Source organism: Vidua chalybeata, chromosome Z (assembly GCF_026979565.1).
Source record: "Vidua chalybeata isolate OUT-0048 chromosome Z, bVidCha1 merged haplotype, whole genome shotgun sequence".
In the NCBI taxonomy this organism is placed as follows: Eukaryota; Metazoa; Chordata; class Aves; order Passeriformes; family Viduidae; genus Vidua; species Vidua chalybeata.
In genome coordinates this window covers 59,468,546-59,487,852 of record NC_071570.1, presented here as the reverse complement: position 1 = coordinate 59,487,852, position 19,307 = coordinate 59,468,546, and the positions used below count along the sequence as shown (strand labels likewise).

The window sequence follows — 19,307 nt, the reverse complement described above, 5'->3', positions numbered from 1 at the left end:
TGCGCCCCCATTGGCGCTGCGGCCCGCGGGGCCCCGCCCGGTCACCCCCGCGCCGGTGCAATCTGCGGGCGAGGCGAGGCCAGCGCCGCTCCGGAGGCTGCGCGGGGCGGGCTCCGCGCTGCCAGGGCCGCGCGTTCTCCGGCTGGGGCCGGGGCGCTGACGGCCACCTCCCGTCGCGCCGTTACTCAGCACAGCCGGCGTCCCCACACGCCGCCGACCCGGCAGTCGGGAGAGCGCGGGGCCGCCGAGCGGAGCGCCAGGTGCAGGTAGGGGCCGTCCTCCCCCGGCGTGGCGGGATGGACGGTGTGCGGGTGACTCGCCGCCGCCGCTTGCGGGCAAGTTGTTTCCTCCTTGCGGGTCCGTCCGTGTCTTTTCCCCTGCTCGGACCCGCGGCCTGTCCGCGCCGCCTGGCGCAGGCGTGCGGCGGCCCCTGGGGCGAGCGGAAAGGCCCGCGGCAGCCACCGGTGTTTCCTCAGAGAGGCGGGCGGCGCGGCTTCGGTCTGCGGCACGAACTGGGCGGAGAGCTGCCCCGCCACCCGCCTGTCCGCGTCCCTGTGTCGCGGGGCTCGGGGGTCTCTGGAGGTGTCGTCTGCCTCGGGGTGCTCAGGTGCTGTGGGCGATCTGTCCCGGTGCTTCCGTCTCCGTGGTCTTGCCCTGGACTCCTTTGTTGGAAACGGGCACAGTGATTTGTGACACGCTTCTTAAAGTCTGGCTTTTCGCGGCTCCAAACAGTGCCTCTGAGTCACTGCTGAGGACTTTGGCAGAACCCTTTTCAGATGCGGACACCTGAGGAATTAATTTAGTTCCCGCCAGCCTGGTTAAATTCATTCCTTCAGCTTCTGCTATTGAGGGTGGGAGTGACGCTGGCCTTAACATTGCTTTCAGGTATTATTAATATAAAAATTTAAAGAATTTGGTCAGTAATTAACTAGGAAAGTTCATGGCTGCGGAAATCGGAGTAGAAGCACCTGAGCGCAGAGCGGTGTTAAGGGCGGAGCTCCGTGTTGGTGGCCGGCCGGCCTGCCTGCGCTGGGACACCGGGCTGGGGCGGCTGGGACACAGCGGGGCTTCAGCGCCGGGCAGCCGGCGGATGGCTTTAGAAGGCAGCTCCGGGGGCAGAGTCTTGCTTGGAGCATGCAAGGCATTATGTAATCGGCTTAATCCCACAGTTGTCTATCTGGAACCTTTAGAGGTTTAGTTTGTTCTTCGGGTGATAAAGAATGTCTGGATTTTTTAGTTAATGTTTCCTGTATTCCCTTTCTTATTTCAACTATGCCGTTAGGTTTTGATATATACAAAGTAACCAGCAGAGGATAAATAATGTCTCTATATATGAGTTAAAATAGCTAGAGTTTGTAAGACTAGAAAGGGTGTTTTTTTTTTTTTTTTAGAATCAAATTAACCAAAGTAAAGTTTTGGTTCCATCAGGCGTCTCTGTTTTCATGTAGCTTACTTTGTCCCTTGAAAATTACCTTAAATACTTACTTCACAGTATTTCTTAATATAGCTTTTTCATTATCGGATATACTTCCTTTGTGCTGTTTTCTGGACTGTGTATTCTTTCTTAATATTCTCTTAATCCTTTTATGCAGTACTTAATCAGACACTAATGATTTCTTTTTCTCTGAACATTTTGTTGCTTTAACTGTTGGACTAGTTAAAGGATGTTCATATAGTTCTGTTCCATTTTTAATATTACACAGGTGTTGAAATAAATATTGGTACTTCACTAGTGGCTTGCACTCAAGTTCTCATTGTATTGTGTTCAATGAAAGTATGAGGAAAAATGCTTTAGAATTTCTTCTTTCAGCAGTAGATAATGAACAGTAAAGATGAAAGAAAACCCTAATCAAACAACAACGCACAGCCAAAATACACACAAATAGCAAAAAAAAAAAAAAAAAAAAAAAACACAAAAAAAAGACAAAAAAAAAAAAAAAAAAAAAAAAAACCAAACACACACCAATTTTAATATCTTGCCCGTTATGGTTTGAACAACACTTAAAGTTCCAAACCAGCAGCTATGAGTTTGACTTTGTTCTTGTGAATAGTTTCCATGACATAGGCTATTTAATTTAAATAAACAATTGGAATAATTTATGTTTAATGCAAATATAAGATTTCTAGATAAGTGTTTGCAAGGTTGGGCTGGTTTTGAGAATAATACATAGTGAAGTATTCAAAGATGTGAATAATAGGTTCCACTGTATTGTTATGTACGGAGATAGGGGGACAGGAATAATTACTTATATGAAAAAAATACATTTGTGTTATCCTAGGAAGCACAAGATAAATACTTCAGGTGTTCTTTAAAATTAAATAGATATTTTCCCCCTTCTGTCAGCCTTTATGAGAAGGCTAATTACCACAGAATGAATTGAAATCGCTGCCTGTGGGCAGTTTTATATTTGTAATTTTATATATTAGATGTTTATTCACAAGAGAGTTAAAGAGATAAAATTGGTAAAATGCTCTGGCTTTCCTTTTAAAAGCTATCCCAGAAGGGGTAAGTAGTACAGCTTGGGTGTGTTTTATTTCTTAGCCTCTATTGCTGCAATGGAAGAGTTTTCTGCAGTTTCTTCCACTGAATTTTCACACTTAATTATTATGAAAAATGCAGTATAATTTTAAAGGGGATGTATATTTCTTTATTGTATTCTCTTTTTTTTGGTAGTATATTTTACTGTATATTATAGCTGTAGGAATTGTGTTTGCAGAACAGCACTGGCATTTTCATCACTACTGAAATGTCAAGTAGAAGGTGAGATAGTTATGTTGTTGGAATGTGTTGATCTCAGAATCTGATGATGCTGAAATGAGCACAGAGATTTACATCATACGTGCTCAGAAGGTGTTAGACTATAACTCAGGCATTCACAACATATCTTAGTCAAATGAGTCCCATTGAAGTTACTCATCTGTACTTGTGGAACCATATGCTTGAAGTAATCTAGTCAGAGTTGTTTTTGCCTCAGCTTCCTTAAGAATCCAGATAAAGCACACATCCAGCTTATTCACACTCTCATGTGAATACAATCCATCACAGTGAATGACAAACCAGTTCCAGTATAATAGAAACATTGTTTGCATTTAGTTGGAGCTATTCTCCTATGGAAATTCAGTAGGTGTTTTGTGTCAAATTTGTTCAGTTAGTGACCTGCTGGTTGTCTTGGGTCTTCTGAGTGAAAAAAGTAGCATGTGTTTGTTTTAAAGAAGAGAGTTTTTATTAGCCATGTTTTAGCTGGAGATTGGCTCCGGAATCAGAATCTTTTGTTTCAGTAGGCGTATTTTCCATTGGATTAAAAGATCAATACATAAAGCCTGCATTAGTCTAGCACAGGGGAGGAATAATACTTCATCTGCTGTCTTCAGCATATCTTTTGCCTTATCTGGTGGCAGCTTATTTTTAGCACATTTAAGCTATCTTGCAGGACAGTACCACCACATCTGCTAATTCACTGTGGTTTACTGCAGTACTGCCCTGCATGTAAATCCTGCAGGCCAGTTTCCAGTCTTCTGAAATTACTTCAGCAAATAGCAAATATTTTCTGAGTGAGATCATATTTGTAGTGTTGCTGGGCTGTTTATACTTATAAATAATGTAAACTCCTGTTCTTTCTGACAAGTGGATTTGGAAGAAATAAGAAATTCTGTAGTTCTCATTGTATGCTGGTATAGAGTGCAATCCACTGTTCCTGGGCAAAACAAAGTATTTATATCTCACTTTTGGAGGTACAAATTCTTTTAAGTTTTTCACAAAAATAATAATCACCCCCTTAGAATAAAGCATAATATCTAACTTCACCTTCAGCATTTCTGTAAAGGTGGGAAAACTCACTTGGGACAGATCCATTTAATAGTTTCTGATAGAAATAGAAGTGATTTTGAGTATTGTGTCATAAGTGCTTGGGAAAAAAAAAACATGTTGAGGCATCACAAGCATTTCTCTGGACTGTGAAGATGAACTCATTAAGTACAGCTGAAAGAAATTGCTTCTTTGGTGCTCATAATTACAAGAGAAGTGAAGAAGGAACAAGTGCACAACACCATCACCACCCCCAAAACAATAGAATTTTTACTTTGCATAAGACAATCTAAACCTTTTGCTAATAGTTAGACTTCCTCCATAGACTCCTTCCACTTATCCTGACTTGTGGGTATAACTGAAACTTGATGTTCACATAATCTCATCTGATGGGGATGAGTTATTCCAAATTTGAGTGACTAATTGTGCTGAAACATAGTATTATTGTTACTTTGGCAGGCAGGAATATGGTTGTTTATCCAGGATCTTCTTTAAGAGCCTATCTACCTTTTTATGGGAGCTGATCAGTACTTCCCACCATATCCTTGAAATTGGAAGTGTTGATCTCCCACGTCTAAGCCTCTGTGGTTTCCCTATGTTTTGAAGAAAACTGGGGTGAAAACCCTTAGCTGTGGCAGCCTCTTTTTTTGTGGTAGTCCACAATTGCTCATGTGTTGTCAGACTGTTTCACTTTGCCTGTTTTTGCTGCTCTAAAAGTATGCTCCATGTAACATTGTTTGCAGTATGCTTTCATACTGTATCATCAGGAAGAGACCATTCACACATCCAAAAATACAAATAGTTGTTCTGTGACACATGTTAAAGTGTTTTTGCAGAACTGTCCTTGAAGCTTCTTTAAAAAGAAATTTACACATGAAAACTATGCTTCTATACAAATTTAAGGACAAAATTTGAAATAGCTAAATATTGTTAGGTGTCATAGTTAGCAGTAAGATTTTATTATTGGATGACCCAAAGCGTTCTGGAACAGCATGGTACCGTAGACAACTGAAATCTGCTTGTTTTGTAGCCTGAGTCAAAGTCAGTATGTGAAACTGTGTTTGTGTTCACAGGGAATCATCAGGAGATGAATTTGAGACCTGTAGATAGATTTGATATGAAAAAGTTGTTTAAGATGAAATGTCAGATGCCTTAACACAAGGAAAGTAGAGTAAATGCTTATCTTTGGTGTGCTGGTTTCCAGTATGGTACTTGTCAAATTTCCTTGCTCTTTTTATCTCTGAGAAAAAGTATTGCCACAAAGGGTTTTCCCTCACTCCCTTCTCACTGCTCTAAATTAAGAGAACACATTGTCTGTTTTAAGGGCAACTGTATCTTTACCTATCTTGCATTAGGTATGTGTGTTTATTTCCCCCTCCCCCCCCCCTTTCACTGTTAAAACCAACGCTTTGAATTGGTACTATAGATAATATTGCTTTAACAAATACCTGTGATAGAGCATTTAGTTTGGGATGCGTTTCTTGAAGCATGAAAAAAAAAAAAAAACCCAATTGTGTCATTTATACAATCCAAACTCCTATGCGCAATACAGCTAAGAGCTTCTTTGAAGGTTTTCAAAACATTTGTGTCAGCAAGTATGAGGAGCGAAGATAAGTTTATAGCTACATTTTCATGTACCAAAGCTCTAGAGTGTTTGCTAGTCCAGAAGTATCATCTTGTTTTGTCTTCTAAGTTTTGACCTTCATGCACACTTCATACTTCTGATAGTGCTTCCAGGAGCCCATACCTTGTGATTGCAATATACATTCTTTGTATTTAGGAGATGCTGTAGTGATTTTTAGCTGCAGAAATCTGCATAACCTTAGTATGCTACAACTCTGCAACATGTTTTAACTGTTCTTTATCATGTATGTATTTGTCAATGGGAAGAACACTTTTCTTAATGTTTTAAGATGAGGAACTTCGTTTCCTCCAAAGAAACTCCAAAACTCATGCTTGTTCTTTCCCTGGGTAATCGTATTTTACTTTTGATAGCTGGCAGGGCTTTAGAGTTATCACTCCTTTAATAATATACTCATTGTGAAGTAACTAATAATAAAAAATAAATATTATATGGAAATGTACATATATGTATTTAAGTCTTTGTTTTATTAAATGTTCAGAAGTTATGCATTGTTTTCTAGAGATGTTATGTTCACTTTTTTTTTTGTAAGTTGGATTTTTTTAATATCAGATTGTACCTAGAAACTGATACTATTCTCTCTTCCCATTTCAGACTAGAAGATGAATAATCTTTCCTTTAGTGAACTGTGTTGCCTCTTCTGTTGTCCACCATGCCCAGGGAAAATTGCCTCTAAGCTGGCATTCTTACCTCCTGATCCCACATACACACTTATGTGTGATGAGAGTGGTAGTCACTGGACCTTGCATCTCTCAGAGCGAGCAGACTGGCAATATTCTTCTAGAGAAAAAGATGCCATTGAGTGCTTCATGACTAGAACATGTAAAGGCAACAGGATTGCCTGTATGTTCGTGCGTTGCTCACCTAATGCCAAGTACACTTTGCTCTTCTCACATGGAAATGCTGTTGACCTGGGTCAGATGAGCAGCTTTTATATAGGACTGGGTTCGCGGATTAATTGCAACATATTCTCCTATGATTATTCTGGATATGGTGCAAGTTCTGGGAAGCCTACAGAGAAGAATCTCTATGCTGACATTGATGCTGCTTGGGTGGCTCTTAGAACAAGGTAAGACATTAGTTGCCATTTTTCTTTTACAGCATTCATGTCATATGGTTTTATTTAACATGCATCAGTAGTTGAAACAGCAATGCTGTGATTTAGCGTTAGTGGATTCATATCCAAGCTGACTGGTGGTACCTGATGCTGAAGGCATTGTCAGTATGAAGCAGGATCAGTCTGTATATTACTTACATACTGGAAAAATTGAAATATAATTAAATTTAATAAGCTGTGGTTTAAGTCTTGGACAAATAGAGCATCTTCCTTATTAGTTTGGAATCTTCTCAGCTGCAAAAATTAAGAAGTTGGGAAAAATCCTTAATAATTGATACCCCAGTAACTAACCCACTGTTGTGATGTGGATGTGAGAAAATGCAGGTTGTTTCCTCAGATAATTTCCATCACCTACTTTTTTTGTAGGGAGGGGCAGAGTAAAAGCTGGTACAAGAGAACTTGGTGAGACTCTTATTTCTGTATGGTGTTGAGATCACCTTTGTTTCAGAATTCTGACTAGCAGCTACAGCATTTCCAGAGAGAAAACATCTTTTTGCTTTATATAGAAAGCTATCTTCACAAAATATAATGTGTGGGAGAGGTTGTAATGGATCTGTGTAAATACCTTATGGGGGGAACAAAACAAGAGGAATTTGGAGCAGTGGTGTTAACTCAAGCAGAATAAAAATGGACAAGAAAAAATGCAAATGGAAAGATGTTATTTCAGCAGTTTCTGTGTTCTAAGCCACTGGTTTTGTGGGACATAAAATAGCAAGATGAAAGACTCTGAATGCTTTCACTGATACAGGTAAGAATCCTAGAGAATCCTGCACCAAATAAGTGCAGCTTCTCTAATTTGAGAGCAATTTTCACCATATTTTTTTCCATTTAGCTCAATAGTCTTCTCATATTACAAATACCTAGACTATAAAAACTATTTTTTTAAATAGTATTTATATAATAAATGCTCGCCAAAAAAATCCCAGCTCAGTGTGTATTTTAAACCAAACAAGTATAAAAACCTGAAGTGTGTTGTTATGGCTCAGTCATTGCAACTTGAGCATCCTGTTTAATAATTATAGTATTAGGGATGTGACTTAGTGTAGGGGCATGTGGACTTTAAATCCTGGATCCTAGTAATTGTCACAGTGAGTTTAGAGCTTCGTCAGTGTAATATCAATGAGCAGATTACCCCTTTTCAGTGTTTGAAAAACACATTTAGTCTTTTTTCATTACACTCCTTTTACATTACAACAACAGTAATCTTTTCAAAGAAGCATATGTTATCCATGTATTAAATAGGAGAAAAGCTTATTATCATAAACCTCACTCAACCACAGGGGACAGGTTTTCAGCTTCATCTATTCAAAAACATGCATACTAGGTTGTTAGATTAGCTTTTGGTGTTTATTTTTATTACAGTGGAAAGATGAGATATGACTGTTCCATAAACCAAGAGCTGCAACAGGTGCACTGTTGACTATAGTTTGTAGCTGGTAGGTGATCTGGATGTTAGCCACTCAGTGAAATACTCAGTAACATTTACCAAAAACATGATGTGGTTTGTGAACAATTTGGAAGACAGTCTGAACTATTGAAATGTAACAGAAGATGGAAGAGAACTAGATGGTGAAGCATAATACTTTATGTCAGTTTACGGGCTCTGTTTTATGAACTAATTTGTAATTATTGTTTCTTATTTCTCATAGTGAAATCAGAATATAAAACCTACAAGGAAATGTGATTACCATGATACTTAAGCAATGAAGTGTATTTTCTCTAAACAAATAAGATTGTTCATAATTGATAGGACAGAGACTAATGGATTTAAACTGAAAGAGGGTAGATTGAGATTAGATATAAGAAAAACATTATTTTCTGTGATGGTGATAAAGCACTGGAACAGGTTGCCCAGAGAAGTTGCCAAGAGAAGAACTGGTTGTCCAGAGAAATTGTGGGCAAATTCCCCATCCCTGGAAGTGTTCAAGGCCAGGTTGAATGGAACTTTCAGCAGATTGGTCTAGTGGAAAGTATCCCTGCCCTTGGCAGGGAAGGTAGAATTACAGGGTTGTTAAACATCCATTCCAACCCAAACTATTCTATGATTGTAATGTCCCATATACGTGTGCTCTTTCATGAGCAAATGTTGTTGGGAAGACCTCTAAATATATTTTATGAGTTATTCTTATGGTCAAGAATGACCTCACCTTAGTCCCTTTTTTCTTGTCTGCCCTTTTTATTATTATTATTTCACCTCCTGTCAAAATTAGGTAGTTCTGTAGAGTGTATAAAGTTTACATTGGTCTGTCCAGCTTGTGAATTTCACACATGTGAACTGAATTTGGTCTGCTGCGGAAGAAGAGGTTGGTGTTACCCGTTACACCTGTAGTATTTAGAACAGCTTTCCAATTGACTGACCTGGTCTCATCCTTGTATCTGAATGCTGGATGTATCAGGGGGATGTTCTTCAGCACTTGACTCTGGATATACTGACTCACAGTTTGGTTATCCAGCTATGGTATTCTCTTGAGCCCTGAGACAGTGCTCAGCTGTGTTAAAATACTCAATTAATATCTGGACCGAAACAGAGCCTTTGAGCATTTGCTGCAGCCTTGATTCACTTTCATAGCATAGCCCATTCTTCAGTTTCACACTGGCAACATCTTTATCATTTATAACTGATTCTGCAGAAACAAAGTAATTCAATGGATTGTTTGCAGGAAAAATGTGAGTATAGCTGTAACTCCTTGGAAATTTTTGTTGATGAGATAAGAAAGGAACTCAAGAGTTTTAAACTCTGCCTCTCAGTTTGTGATGTGATGAAGAAAAGAATGGACAAGTTACCTTTGGAGATTGATCACAGCCATAGCTCCCTGCATTCCCTGTTCTGAAAAATGAAATCACAGAACCCAGCACTAAAAGGTGTTTCTGGGGTAATTGAAATGCTGATGCGGACTTAATTCTACAGTCAACAAAACTGCTTGTGGTAAAGACTTGCTAGCATCTTAAGTTTTGTATCTTGGAAAGACAACATGTACTCACAAGATTTACTCACCTGTAAATCAGTACAGCTGTCCAGTGGGGACTGGACACCTGGGGTGAAATCATCTGGAAGTCATACTGAGGGTGAGGATGATATTTTGCTGTGAATATTAATATTCATGAAAGTGAATACAGAAAACTAATTTGGCAGCCTATCGGAACAGGTAAACAGCAGATGTAGATGCTGAGTTGTGTCCCCATTCTTTACTTTCTTTGAGGATGTTAATAGGAAGCCATAGCTGTCTATGTGGATGATGGCCATGAAAGAAGGTGGTGTGATTCACTGCCTTCATCAGGTTTGGAAAAGTTGTACATTGTTGCATATTCATGTGTATGGGACTATATAAAAGCTGCAAGTGAGGACATTCTTTTTCCAGCTGTCATAACTACCAAGTGTTGAAATGCCAGGAGTCATTTTAGGATACGCCTATTTTCTGCTGTTCTGGTCTCTAAAGGCCTTTGACACCCTAGCAAGGGTGGAAAGGTTTAACCAGCCCCAAGCAAATGCAGGGCAAGTGGTGCTTATTTAGAAGCCTCTGAAGATGTGCCAGAGTTGCCTCATGACCAGATTTACATGTAAGAAGCAAAACAGCCCTTTCATTGTTGCTTATCATGGGCTGCATAATAATTGAAAAATTGAAGGGTAAATCTCAACATCAGATGATGTATCAAAGTGGACAGAATGTCCATAAATTGAACGGCCAGGTATAGGAATAATACTGAGTCTCTTCAGATGGTGGCCAAAAGTGTTCATTTGGCAATTCACAAACTATGTTCTTTTTTTTTTCAGTCAGAAGTAGAAGAGGGGGAGTTCAGCTAGAAGTTGAGGTACTATAACTTTGTACATTTGGAGAGAAATTGAGGTTTTCTTTAAATTGATAGGGAAAAGTAACTCATCATTACTTTTGTGGAAGAGACATCTTGACAATAGAACAAGTCTATTGGTAGCATTTTAAAGTTTAGAAAAGGCCAAACTGAGAGAGAGGCACAGAAGGTGCAATTTGTTGATTACAGTATGGACAATGGGTTTGCCTATCATAAAACATAGTTCCTTTTTTCTTCTCCCAGTGTAAAATATTGTACGCACAAGAAGGCGTATGGGCACATCAGTTGAGGAAGAGCTGTATGCTCCTGAATTTTATTCATGGCCTGGCATGTTGAGAGTTATAGGTGTGGATAAGTTTCATGCCCTTCATGTTCTGCAAATTGCAGCTGTAATTTCATGTGTTATGTCCATGGTGACAAAATATTCTGAATGTGCATTGAAAATTCCCTCAGTGTGTTCCCCCTTGTTTCATGTGCCCCAAGTGCTGTGTTAGTTTTCTAAATGTGTGTGTTGCAATAGCTTCACAAACTGTAGCTTCTCTAGAGCATGTAGTGTAAGCCTAAAGAGATACTATGGAAATACTATGGAAAGAGATACTATGTATGTTTCTAAGCTTGATCTTATCAGTATTTTATTTTATTATTGTAAAGCAATCAAGTCTTATAGATTAAGAGCAATAGTTCAGAAGTAAATACAAATTACTTTGTCTCCCTTACGTATATCCAGATCAAAATGGCAGGTATTTTGTTAAGAGCCTGACAGTGTAGCATGGTAATTTCTGCTGGTATTTGTTTCTTCAAGGTAACTGAAGTTAAAAACCAAAAACAAAGGACAAAACCCAAAGAAACAAAAAAACTTTGTCACAGCCAGACATACATTTTGTAGTTTGCTTATTGCACATCATGGTAATGTGATACATATCCAGTGAAAATATAAGATAAGGTTAATATCCAGTGTGATGTACATCCAATTAAAGTGTTTAAGGAAGGGTCAGACAGCACTTTGAGCAACTTGATTCAGTGAAATATTACCTCCCTATGGCAGTGGCCTGGACTGTATTACATTCCAACCTAAACTGTACCATGATTCCATGAAGAGAAAAAAAGAAAATGGTGGGGCAGAGAAAAGGTGGACCACCAGTAAGAAAAGTGTTTAGTAAAGTGCAGAAAAGGTCATGCTACAGAGACAGAAATATCAAGGAAATAGTGAAAGAGTTTCTGCTAAATTGCACAAAGTTCATCACCAAGGGGGAAAAAAAGACTATTTCGTTGCTGCTTAGCAGTTCTTTTCCTACCAGAAGCTGAAAAGATCAGGCCAGGAGTGTTTAGGGTTGCCTCTTTTACAGGCGACCATCTATATCTGGTCAGCATATGTAGGGCCACAGAAAAGAATACTGGCTTCATTAATGTTATCTTGGGTCCTGGTTCCAGGCACTTGAACAGTTGGGACAGTTGCAACACCTTATTGGCTTGCTCCTTCCTCACCTGGCAGTGGCATGCTGTTTCCTGCCTGTCCCTGAACACAGGCAGCACAAAGGAGCGCTAAAGCAATTGCTCCACTACTCCCAGACAAGATTTATTTAGTTCCTTGCACGAACTGTTAAAGCCTAATGAGGGGGAACGCATTGCTGAAGCTGCAAATAGGAAAGTGGTTCTTTTCTGTTCAGCAATAGCTTAGCTTTGTAGTGACATCAACCTGTGCCTGTACTGTGGTGATGAGGCAGAAATTCATCATGAGTACTCAGACACTGTGAGGATGTCAGGAAGCTTACATGAACACAGGTTCTGTGTCAAAACTGCTCTTTAGATTCCATCTGCTTTCCAGGCAGGTAACCTTTGAGTGTGTGAACATAAAGGATGAATTGGGTGTTGAAAGGAATTGAAATCTCAGTTGTTCTGGGAAAGTAAAGATGTTGCAGTCAGCCTTTAAACTGCAGAAAATACCTATCAAGTTTTGTACCAGATTCTGCCCAGAATACCTTGTCCATGAGGAATAGTGCTTCCTCTGCAAAATCAGCAGATCTGTGCACAGCTACTTTTAAGGTTTTCTTCCAAGGTCCATTTTGGTGATTATGGCTTTAAAAAAAAAGCCCCAAACCTAAAAATACCCTCCATTACCTTCAGCTGCACATTGAAGGTCTGTCTATCCTGCCACAGGTTATTTAAGATTACTTGAGTAGACAACAGTGTTTACATTAGTCCTATTATCAACATAATGAGCTTTCAAAGATAGCAAGTCTTTACAGTATGTCTTTGACCTCTTGTAACCGGGGAACTACTTGAAGCATATGGCTCTATAAATGTCATGGTACCCTTCCTCAGAATGGCCTGTACTTATAAGGCACTGATTAAGAGAACAATGTTACTGCGACTTTTTCTCTTGATCTTACACTCCTCCTTTGGGAGACCAGGTATGGTCATCTGATAATTTGACACAAAACTTCTTGGAGTTTAACAGGCTATCAGTCTGTCAAAAGAAGTAAACAAATTTTATAAGTTAGGAACTTCAAAACAGTTACCTTTTCAATATTTTTTCTGTTTTAGATTGTAAAGTGATACTTTTGAGAGATAGCAACAGAGGGGCAGTTGGACTCTTCCTTTTTTCTAAATATTTGAGAAGCCTATTATATTGGGCTTGCATGTCCAAGCTTTGGTAGCAGGGAGCTACAGGGGTGCCTTCTGTGAGAAGCTGCCAGAGGCTTCCTCCAATCTCTGTCAGCTCCAAAGATGGATGTACTGCTGGCCAAGGCTAAGCCAATTAGAAATTATGGTAGTGCCTCTGGGATAATATATTTAAGAAGAAGATGGAAAAAAATATCATTGTGCAGTTGAAATTTCAGCCAGAAAAGAGTGAAAGGAGAACATGTGATGGGAACAGCACTGCAGACAGCAGGGTCAGTGGGGAAGGAGGGGCAGGTGGTGCTCCAGGCACCAGAGGAGCCCCACACCACAGCATGGGGATGCCTGAAAGGAGGCTGTGACACCATGGGAGACCTGTGGAGAGAGGAGCCCACACTGGAGCAGCCTGTCCTTGAAGGACTGCACCCCATGGAAGAGTGACCCACCCTGCAGCAGTTTGAGGGGGACTGTTGCCTGTGGGACGCTCACATCAGAGAAGTTCATGGAGAACTGTCTCCTGTGAAGGGGATGCCATGGTGAGCAGGGGAAGGACTCCTCACCCTGAGCAGTGAGAGAAACAACATGTGATGAACTGAGCATAACCCCCATTCCCTGTCTCCCTGTGCTGCTGGGGTAGGCAGTAGAACTGGGAAGAAGAGAGGGTGAAGGGAAGGTGTTTTTAAGGTCTGTTTTACTTCTCATTATCCTGTTCTGATTTTGTTAGTAATAAATTCAATTAATATCTCTACTTCTAGCTGGTTTTGCCCATGATGGTATTTGATGAGCAATCTCTCCCAGTCCTTATCTCAGCCCATGAGCCCTTCATTAAATTTTCTCTCCCCTGTCCAGCTGTGGAGTGGAATGAGAGAGCTGCTTTAGTGGGTACCTGGCACCCAGTCAGGAGCAGCCCAGTAAACTTTTTCAAGAGAAGAGGTAAGACTGGAATGAGCAGATGTAATCTCTTTTCCAAGCTGCTTGGATATTGTTATTTGGGAGGCGGGGGTTGATTATTTAGGTTTTCACCCTATTCAAGTCAGAATATTCAGAAGTGTACTTTGAACCATCACTTCAGGTTATTGACTTCTTTAGTTTACAGATTGCAAAGCATGTCTTTTCTGATGGGCACTGTGAGGCAATCTTTTTGACTGTGATGGAGTAAGGATTATTTTAATCCAGATATTGTAAATGCTTTTCTTGGCTTATTTTTTTTGTGGCCATCATTTATCTATCTTCAGGCTGAAGGAATTTGATCAAAAAATAGGGGAAAGAACAATGAGAAAGAGGAGAATATATGTTTTAAAATACACTTTTTAAGTTGTGCTTTAAATTCCTGTGTAATGACCTGTATCTTGTAAAACTCAACATCCAAGGAAATGCAAGTTGGCGAGGTTTATTATTTGAAAACTGTTTTATCATAATGTGCTGTGCAAACTGCATACCATACTAATGATGCAACGTATTAATGCAAATTTTGTTCAGATTATGTTGGAAAGAGGGAAGTCTGTACTGTACTTTCATAGTGGACAAATGTGATGTGACTTGTGAGATGAATTGTAAAAGGATAAGTGCTATGTTCTCAGGTGTTTCAGAAGACATGCAGAACTAGTAGAGAGCTTAGATTTTTATTTCAAAGCTTTAATTTATTTTACTTATGTGTGTTGGAATTTTCAGAAAATCTTGTTGATGCTTGAAATTTCTTTTTCTTTGAGAATTGTTGTGATATGAAGGGCCTGTAGTTCCAGCCTAGTAGTTCCAGGCTGATGATGTAGACTTAGAGTTTTAGAAGTCTTAATTTGATCATGATCTGATTATGACTAAAAACTCTTTCTAGGAAACACTGATAATGATTAAGTAGTCATGATGCAGCAAGATTCCTCTGTCAGGCAGAGTCTGCCTCTGTGCTAATACTTTAAAACCTTTTACATTTTACTCTACCAGAACCCAATTTAAATAAACAGATGAATATTAAATAGACAATGTTAGATGTGAACTGTTTGCCAAATTTACCAAGTTATTGGCATGCCTGATGAGTTCTGTTACAGGTACGTAGCATGTAGGTAATATTACTATCTTGAAATCTTCCTAGATAAGTATTTTTTTATTAACTGTATATTATTTATGGAAGCAACTTAGAGGGCATTTTTTCTGGCTTATTAAGAAGTACTTGTGGATTTAGGGGGAGCTGTTTTGTTGGTTGGTAATTTGAATGTCTTGGTACACATTAAGCACCTTTTTTCCTAATGTTCCTGATTTTTAATCTCTTAGACTTTACTGATTTTAGTGTTTGGTTACCCATGCGGTTATTTACCCATGTTTATAAGATATTTGTGAATTTCTTTGGTACTTCTACTCCCCTGGCTTTACTGGAGATATGCAAAATATACTAATTTGATGACTTCTTTGTGGCTATGGCTGTTGTTATAGAATATTGACAGAAAATATGGATGCCTCTATTGTAGACAAGGTAAGAGGTGCACTTTCCTACACTTCCTTTTCATTACTTTTAGAGTTAAAGTGGCAAATGTCAAACCTACCTCATGATGTTCCACATTGACATTAGGCTAGGTTGCTCTTAAGAAGTTGAACAAGTTTTTAATAATTCATGAGAACCATGATTTGGGTTTGGATATTTTAGTTTAGTTTGGGGGCTTTGGACTTTTTTTGGAGGTGATGGGGAGGAGTTTATTTGGTGTGTTTTGTGGGGTTTTGGAGAGGGTGGTTATTGTTGGTTTTGGTTTTTTTTGGGTATGGGGTTTTTGTGGGTTTGTTATTAATGTAATGTATTATCCTTTCCTATTCAAGGTACTTCCTTTCCCAAGTTTAGATACACTGCTGCAGTCTGCCCTGTCCTAAGAGTACCTGGTTTGTACAGGGCAGTGGATCAGCAGCTCACTTCTTTTGCAGGCACTGTTCTTGGCCACATTACTATTCTCTTCAGAAGCTTTTCCCATGTAACTTGGGTAGCAATTGCTTTTTGTATTCACACTAATGCTGAAAAATATATTAAAATTACTTGTATGAGTGTTGACTAGATGCTTCTTTTGTTTGCCTCTGTTAATTTCATCTTACTAGAACGAAGGCAGTGACTTCAATTCTGTATTCCCTGTTGGGATGTCTTGCTTGTGGATTAGGTTGATAAGAGCAAGCTTCTTGGCTATTACATGGAATGATCAGTATCATTATACTGATCACTGTCAGTATGGGCATGCTTTAAATTTCACTAAATTTATAAACAATGTTACCAGCTTGCAGGTTTTATCAGGTATCAGAAGAGTAAAGCTGACCAAATTTTTGCAGACTTAATTATGCTTCATGTGATGATAACCAAAGAGCTATTAAGGCTCTAATCAGTTTTATGTTGTAGGTCCACTGGAGTTAATAGTAAAGACTTTTAACAAGCCACACTGCATTCACAAATCCATATTTAAAAAATTGAATCATTATTTCAATATCCTTCAGGCATGAAGAAAAAAAATACTGCAAATAGAGAGTAAATAAATAATTGTGTGTTTTAGTCAGGAATGTCATAGAACAGTCTTACTTGTTCTTCTACCAGCTCTTGTTTCATAGTTGATACCCTTCTGAAAATTTTCACCTTCAGAACTGCTTTTTTTGCTTTGCTCTGTGGGTTTTGTCTGTTTCACTTTATATGCCGCTTTTTAAACATTTCTAATTTTCTAGGTATGGAATTCGCCCTGAAAATGTGATTATATATGGCCAGAGTATAGGAACAGTACCATCTGTGGATCTTGCTGCTAGGTATGAAAGTGCTGCTGTAATTCTTCATTCTCCACTGACCTCAGGAATGCGAGTAGCTTTTCCTGATACAAAGAAGACATACTGCTTTGATGCATTCCCGAAGTAAGTTGTAGGATTTTTTTTTATTAATTCAGAATGCATTTTCTCTGTAACAGGAATTTTCAACTAGAGAAACAAGTAGTCTGGCATATTCTCTGAAATTTTTTTTTCAAAGATTTAATAAAAGAATTGGAGAAAAATCAGTGAATAACATCAAAGAACTTCTTTGATTTGAAGAAGTTTACAAAACTTTGTAAACCTTCTAGGCACTTCACATCTCTAATTATTTTAGTGGATATCTGTAAAGTAATTCATTTTCCTATACGTAACATGTAAATCCCTAGTTTTAACAAGTAGCTCTATCCAGTGAATTGTTAGTCTGGATAACTGAACAAAGTCCTTTGCAATATGTTTCTGTAAGACTGAAAAACTAAGTAGATCTTAAATGAAGAAAATTCCTGTCATGTGTTTCAGAACTATGCCATTGTTTTCACTGATATAATCTTTTTCTTTACAGCATTGACAAAATTTCTAAAATAACATCTCCTGTCTTAATAATCCATGGAACTGAAGATGAAGTAATTGACTTTTCACATGGCCTGGCATTATTTGAGCGTTGCCAGAGACCTGTAGAACCACTGTGGGTAGAAGGAGCGGGCCATAATGATGTGGAACTCTATGGACAGTACCTTGAAAGATTAAAACAGTTTGTGTCACAGGAACTGGTGAACTTGTAACTTCCACTGTGTATTTACAGGTTTTTTTTTTTTTTCATTTCACTGCAGAACTGCACACTTTGATAAATATGTAACTTAAAACCTGAATGTTGTGTTTTCAAATCATCTTGGTTGCCTTCATTAAATCTACAGGTAATGATTTGTCAACATAATTAATGAAGGTTTTAATGTCAGTGTTATAAACTGGAATTACATCATCATTCAGTCAGACTTGGCAGTTCATATTTCTTTTTGTGAGGTTTTTTCATCCTTACATGTAAAGAAAAAAAATCACAAGGAGTACTGTAAGAAAATTTAATTATATATAAAACCAAATGCTGTAAAAGTGTTGGCAAGTGCTTTCGCATATCAAAACCAAGCTTATAAATATTTTTTAAACATCTCAAAGTGTACTATGACTTACTCTGTTGCACAGGTGTAATTAAGAAACTGACTTCTAAGCTGTTCTGTAAAAATGTAATAGCCATGAAATTTGAGCAAATGCTAATGTATCTAATGAGAATAAACAGTCACTGGAAATTACTTATGCCCTGTTACAGGAAGAGGGGGCAAAATAGATATATTTTCCCATATTTTTCATTTATTTTGTGCTTAGTTTTCCTTTAGTTATTTTGTACTCATATTGTCTCTTAGCTTTCAGGATAATAAAATATATCCGCTCATGTTCTCAGGAGTCCTAATCTTGCCAAAATAATTCCACAAGTTGTCATTGTTGTAATGCAAGTATCATTCACATGATTGCTACTGAGGCCAAAAAATACCTCTTTGAAACCAGACTTAAAACCTAGAAGAATTCTTGAACCATGTAGTTTTAAACACTGATTTTCTAGAGCCACAATGTGTCATTAAGAAGAACCTTGACGTTTATCCAATATTGTAATAAAGAGTTTGCAACTTAGCAGTGGTCTGATCAGGCTTAATTTTGGATGTTTAGTGTAAAAACTTAATGTTTTTTGAGTATTGTATGGAAATTTTATTAATTGGGTCTGGGTGGAGTAGGAGGATTGGCAAGAAGAGAATATTAACATTTTTCTATTAACTCATCATGAAATAAACTTACCTTTCCCTTGAATGCATTTTACTTGAATAAAACTATGAAAAATAATTATATGTAGCCTAGTTGTGAACAAGATAATATTCCAGCAATGCACACTGTACTTTTAAGGCCTTACGTAGTTTAATTGTTCTCCTTGTTTTTTGCGATTGAGATTATTGTATACTTAAATGTAGCTTTGAGTATTGTGAAAACTTTGGTTAAGATGTGTTGATTAGCAGTAAACAATATTCCACAAACTTGCAGTTCTTCCTTTTTCTTTTTATTCAAAGTAATAGCAGCAGTTGCTTGCAGTATCAAAATAGCATCTCCCCATTTATTCAAGGAAATTGACATCAAAAGCAATAACTCATTGTTCTGAATGCCAGCACATTTCTTTATCAGCAACTGTTCTGATCATCCTCCTTTCCCCATGCCTCACTTTACTACAATTTGCCATTCAGGCACAGGCTTTCTGCTGCAAAGTTGCTTGTGAACTTTTTTTCTGTAATGAATTCTACTATTTCCTTCATTGAAAGAAGGAAAGTAGAAAGAAATTTATTCTCAAGCAGCTATGTTCCTGCCTGATTTTTTGATCAAGGATGTTTCAGTGAGTTCTGAAATTCAGAGTATATTCAGAAATAACCACATTAGACTTAAGGATTTTCATCCTAGTTCAAGGATTTTGGATACAAGTGTGTAAGTCAGCTTTATTACATCTTATTTAATATATAGTTTGATTTCCTTTT

General features: G+C 38.3%; 1 protein-coding gene across 2 annotated transcripts; it reads left to right on the top strand.

The window, feature by feature from the left end:
- The first annotated feature begins 68 nt into the window (after positions 1-68).
- Positions 69-18,818, top strand: ABHD17B (abhydrolase domain containing 17B, depalmitoylase). 2 transcript variants are annotated; one of them, XM_053968915.1, is made up of 4 exons: positions 69-266; positions 6,042-6,516; positions 16,672-16,851; positions 17,306-18,818. In XM_053968915.1, the coding sequence occupies exons 2-4, from the start codon at positions 6,050-6,052 to the stop codon at positions 17,523-17,525; spliced, it is 867 nt and encodes a 288-aa protein (XP_053824890.1). In that variant the 5' UTR covers positions 69-266; positions 6,042-6,049; the 3' UTR covers positions 17,526-18,818. The 2 variants fall into 2 exon arrangements, with proteins under 2 accessions (XP_053824890.1, XP_053824891.1); XM_053968916.1 differs by lacking the exon at positions 69-266 and adding an exon at positions 572-885.
- The last annotated feature ends 489 nt before the right edge of the window (positions 18,819-19,307 follow it).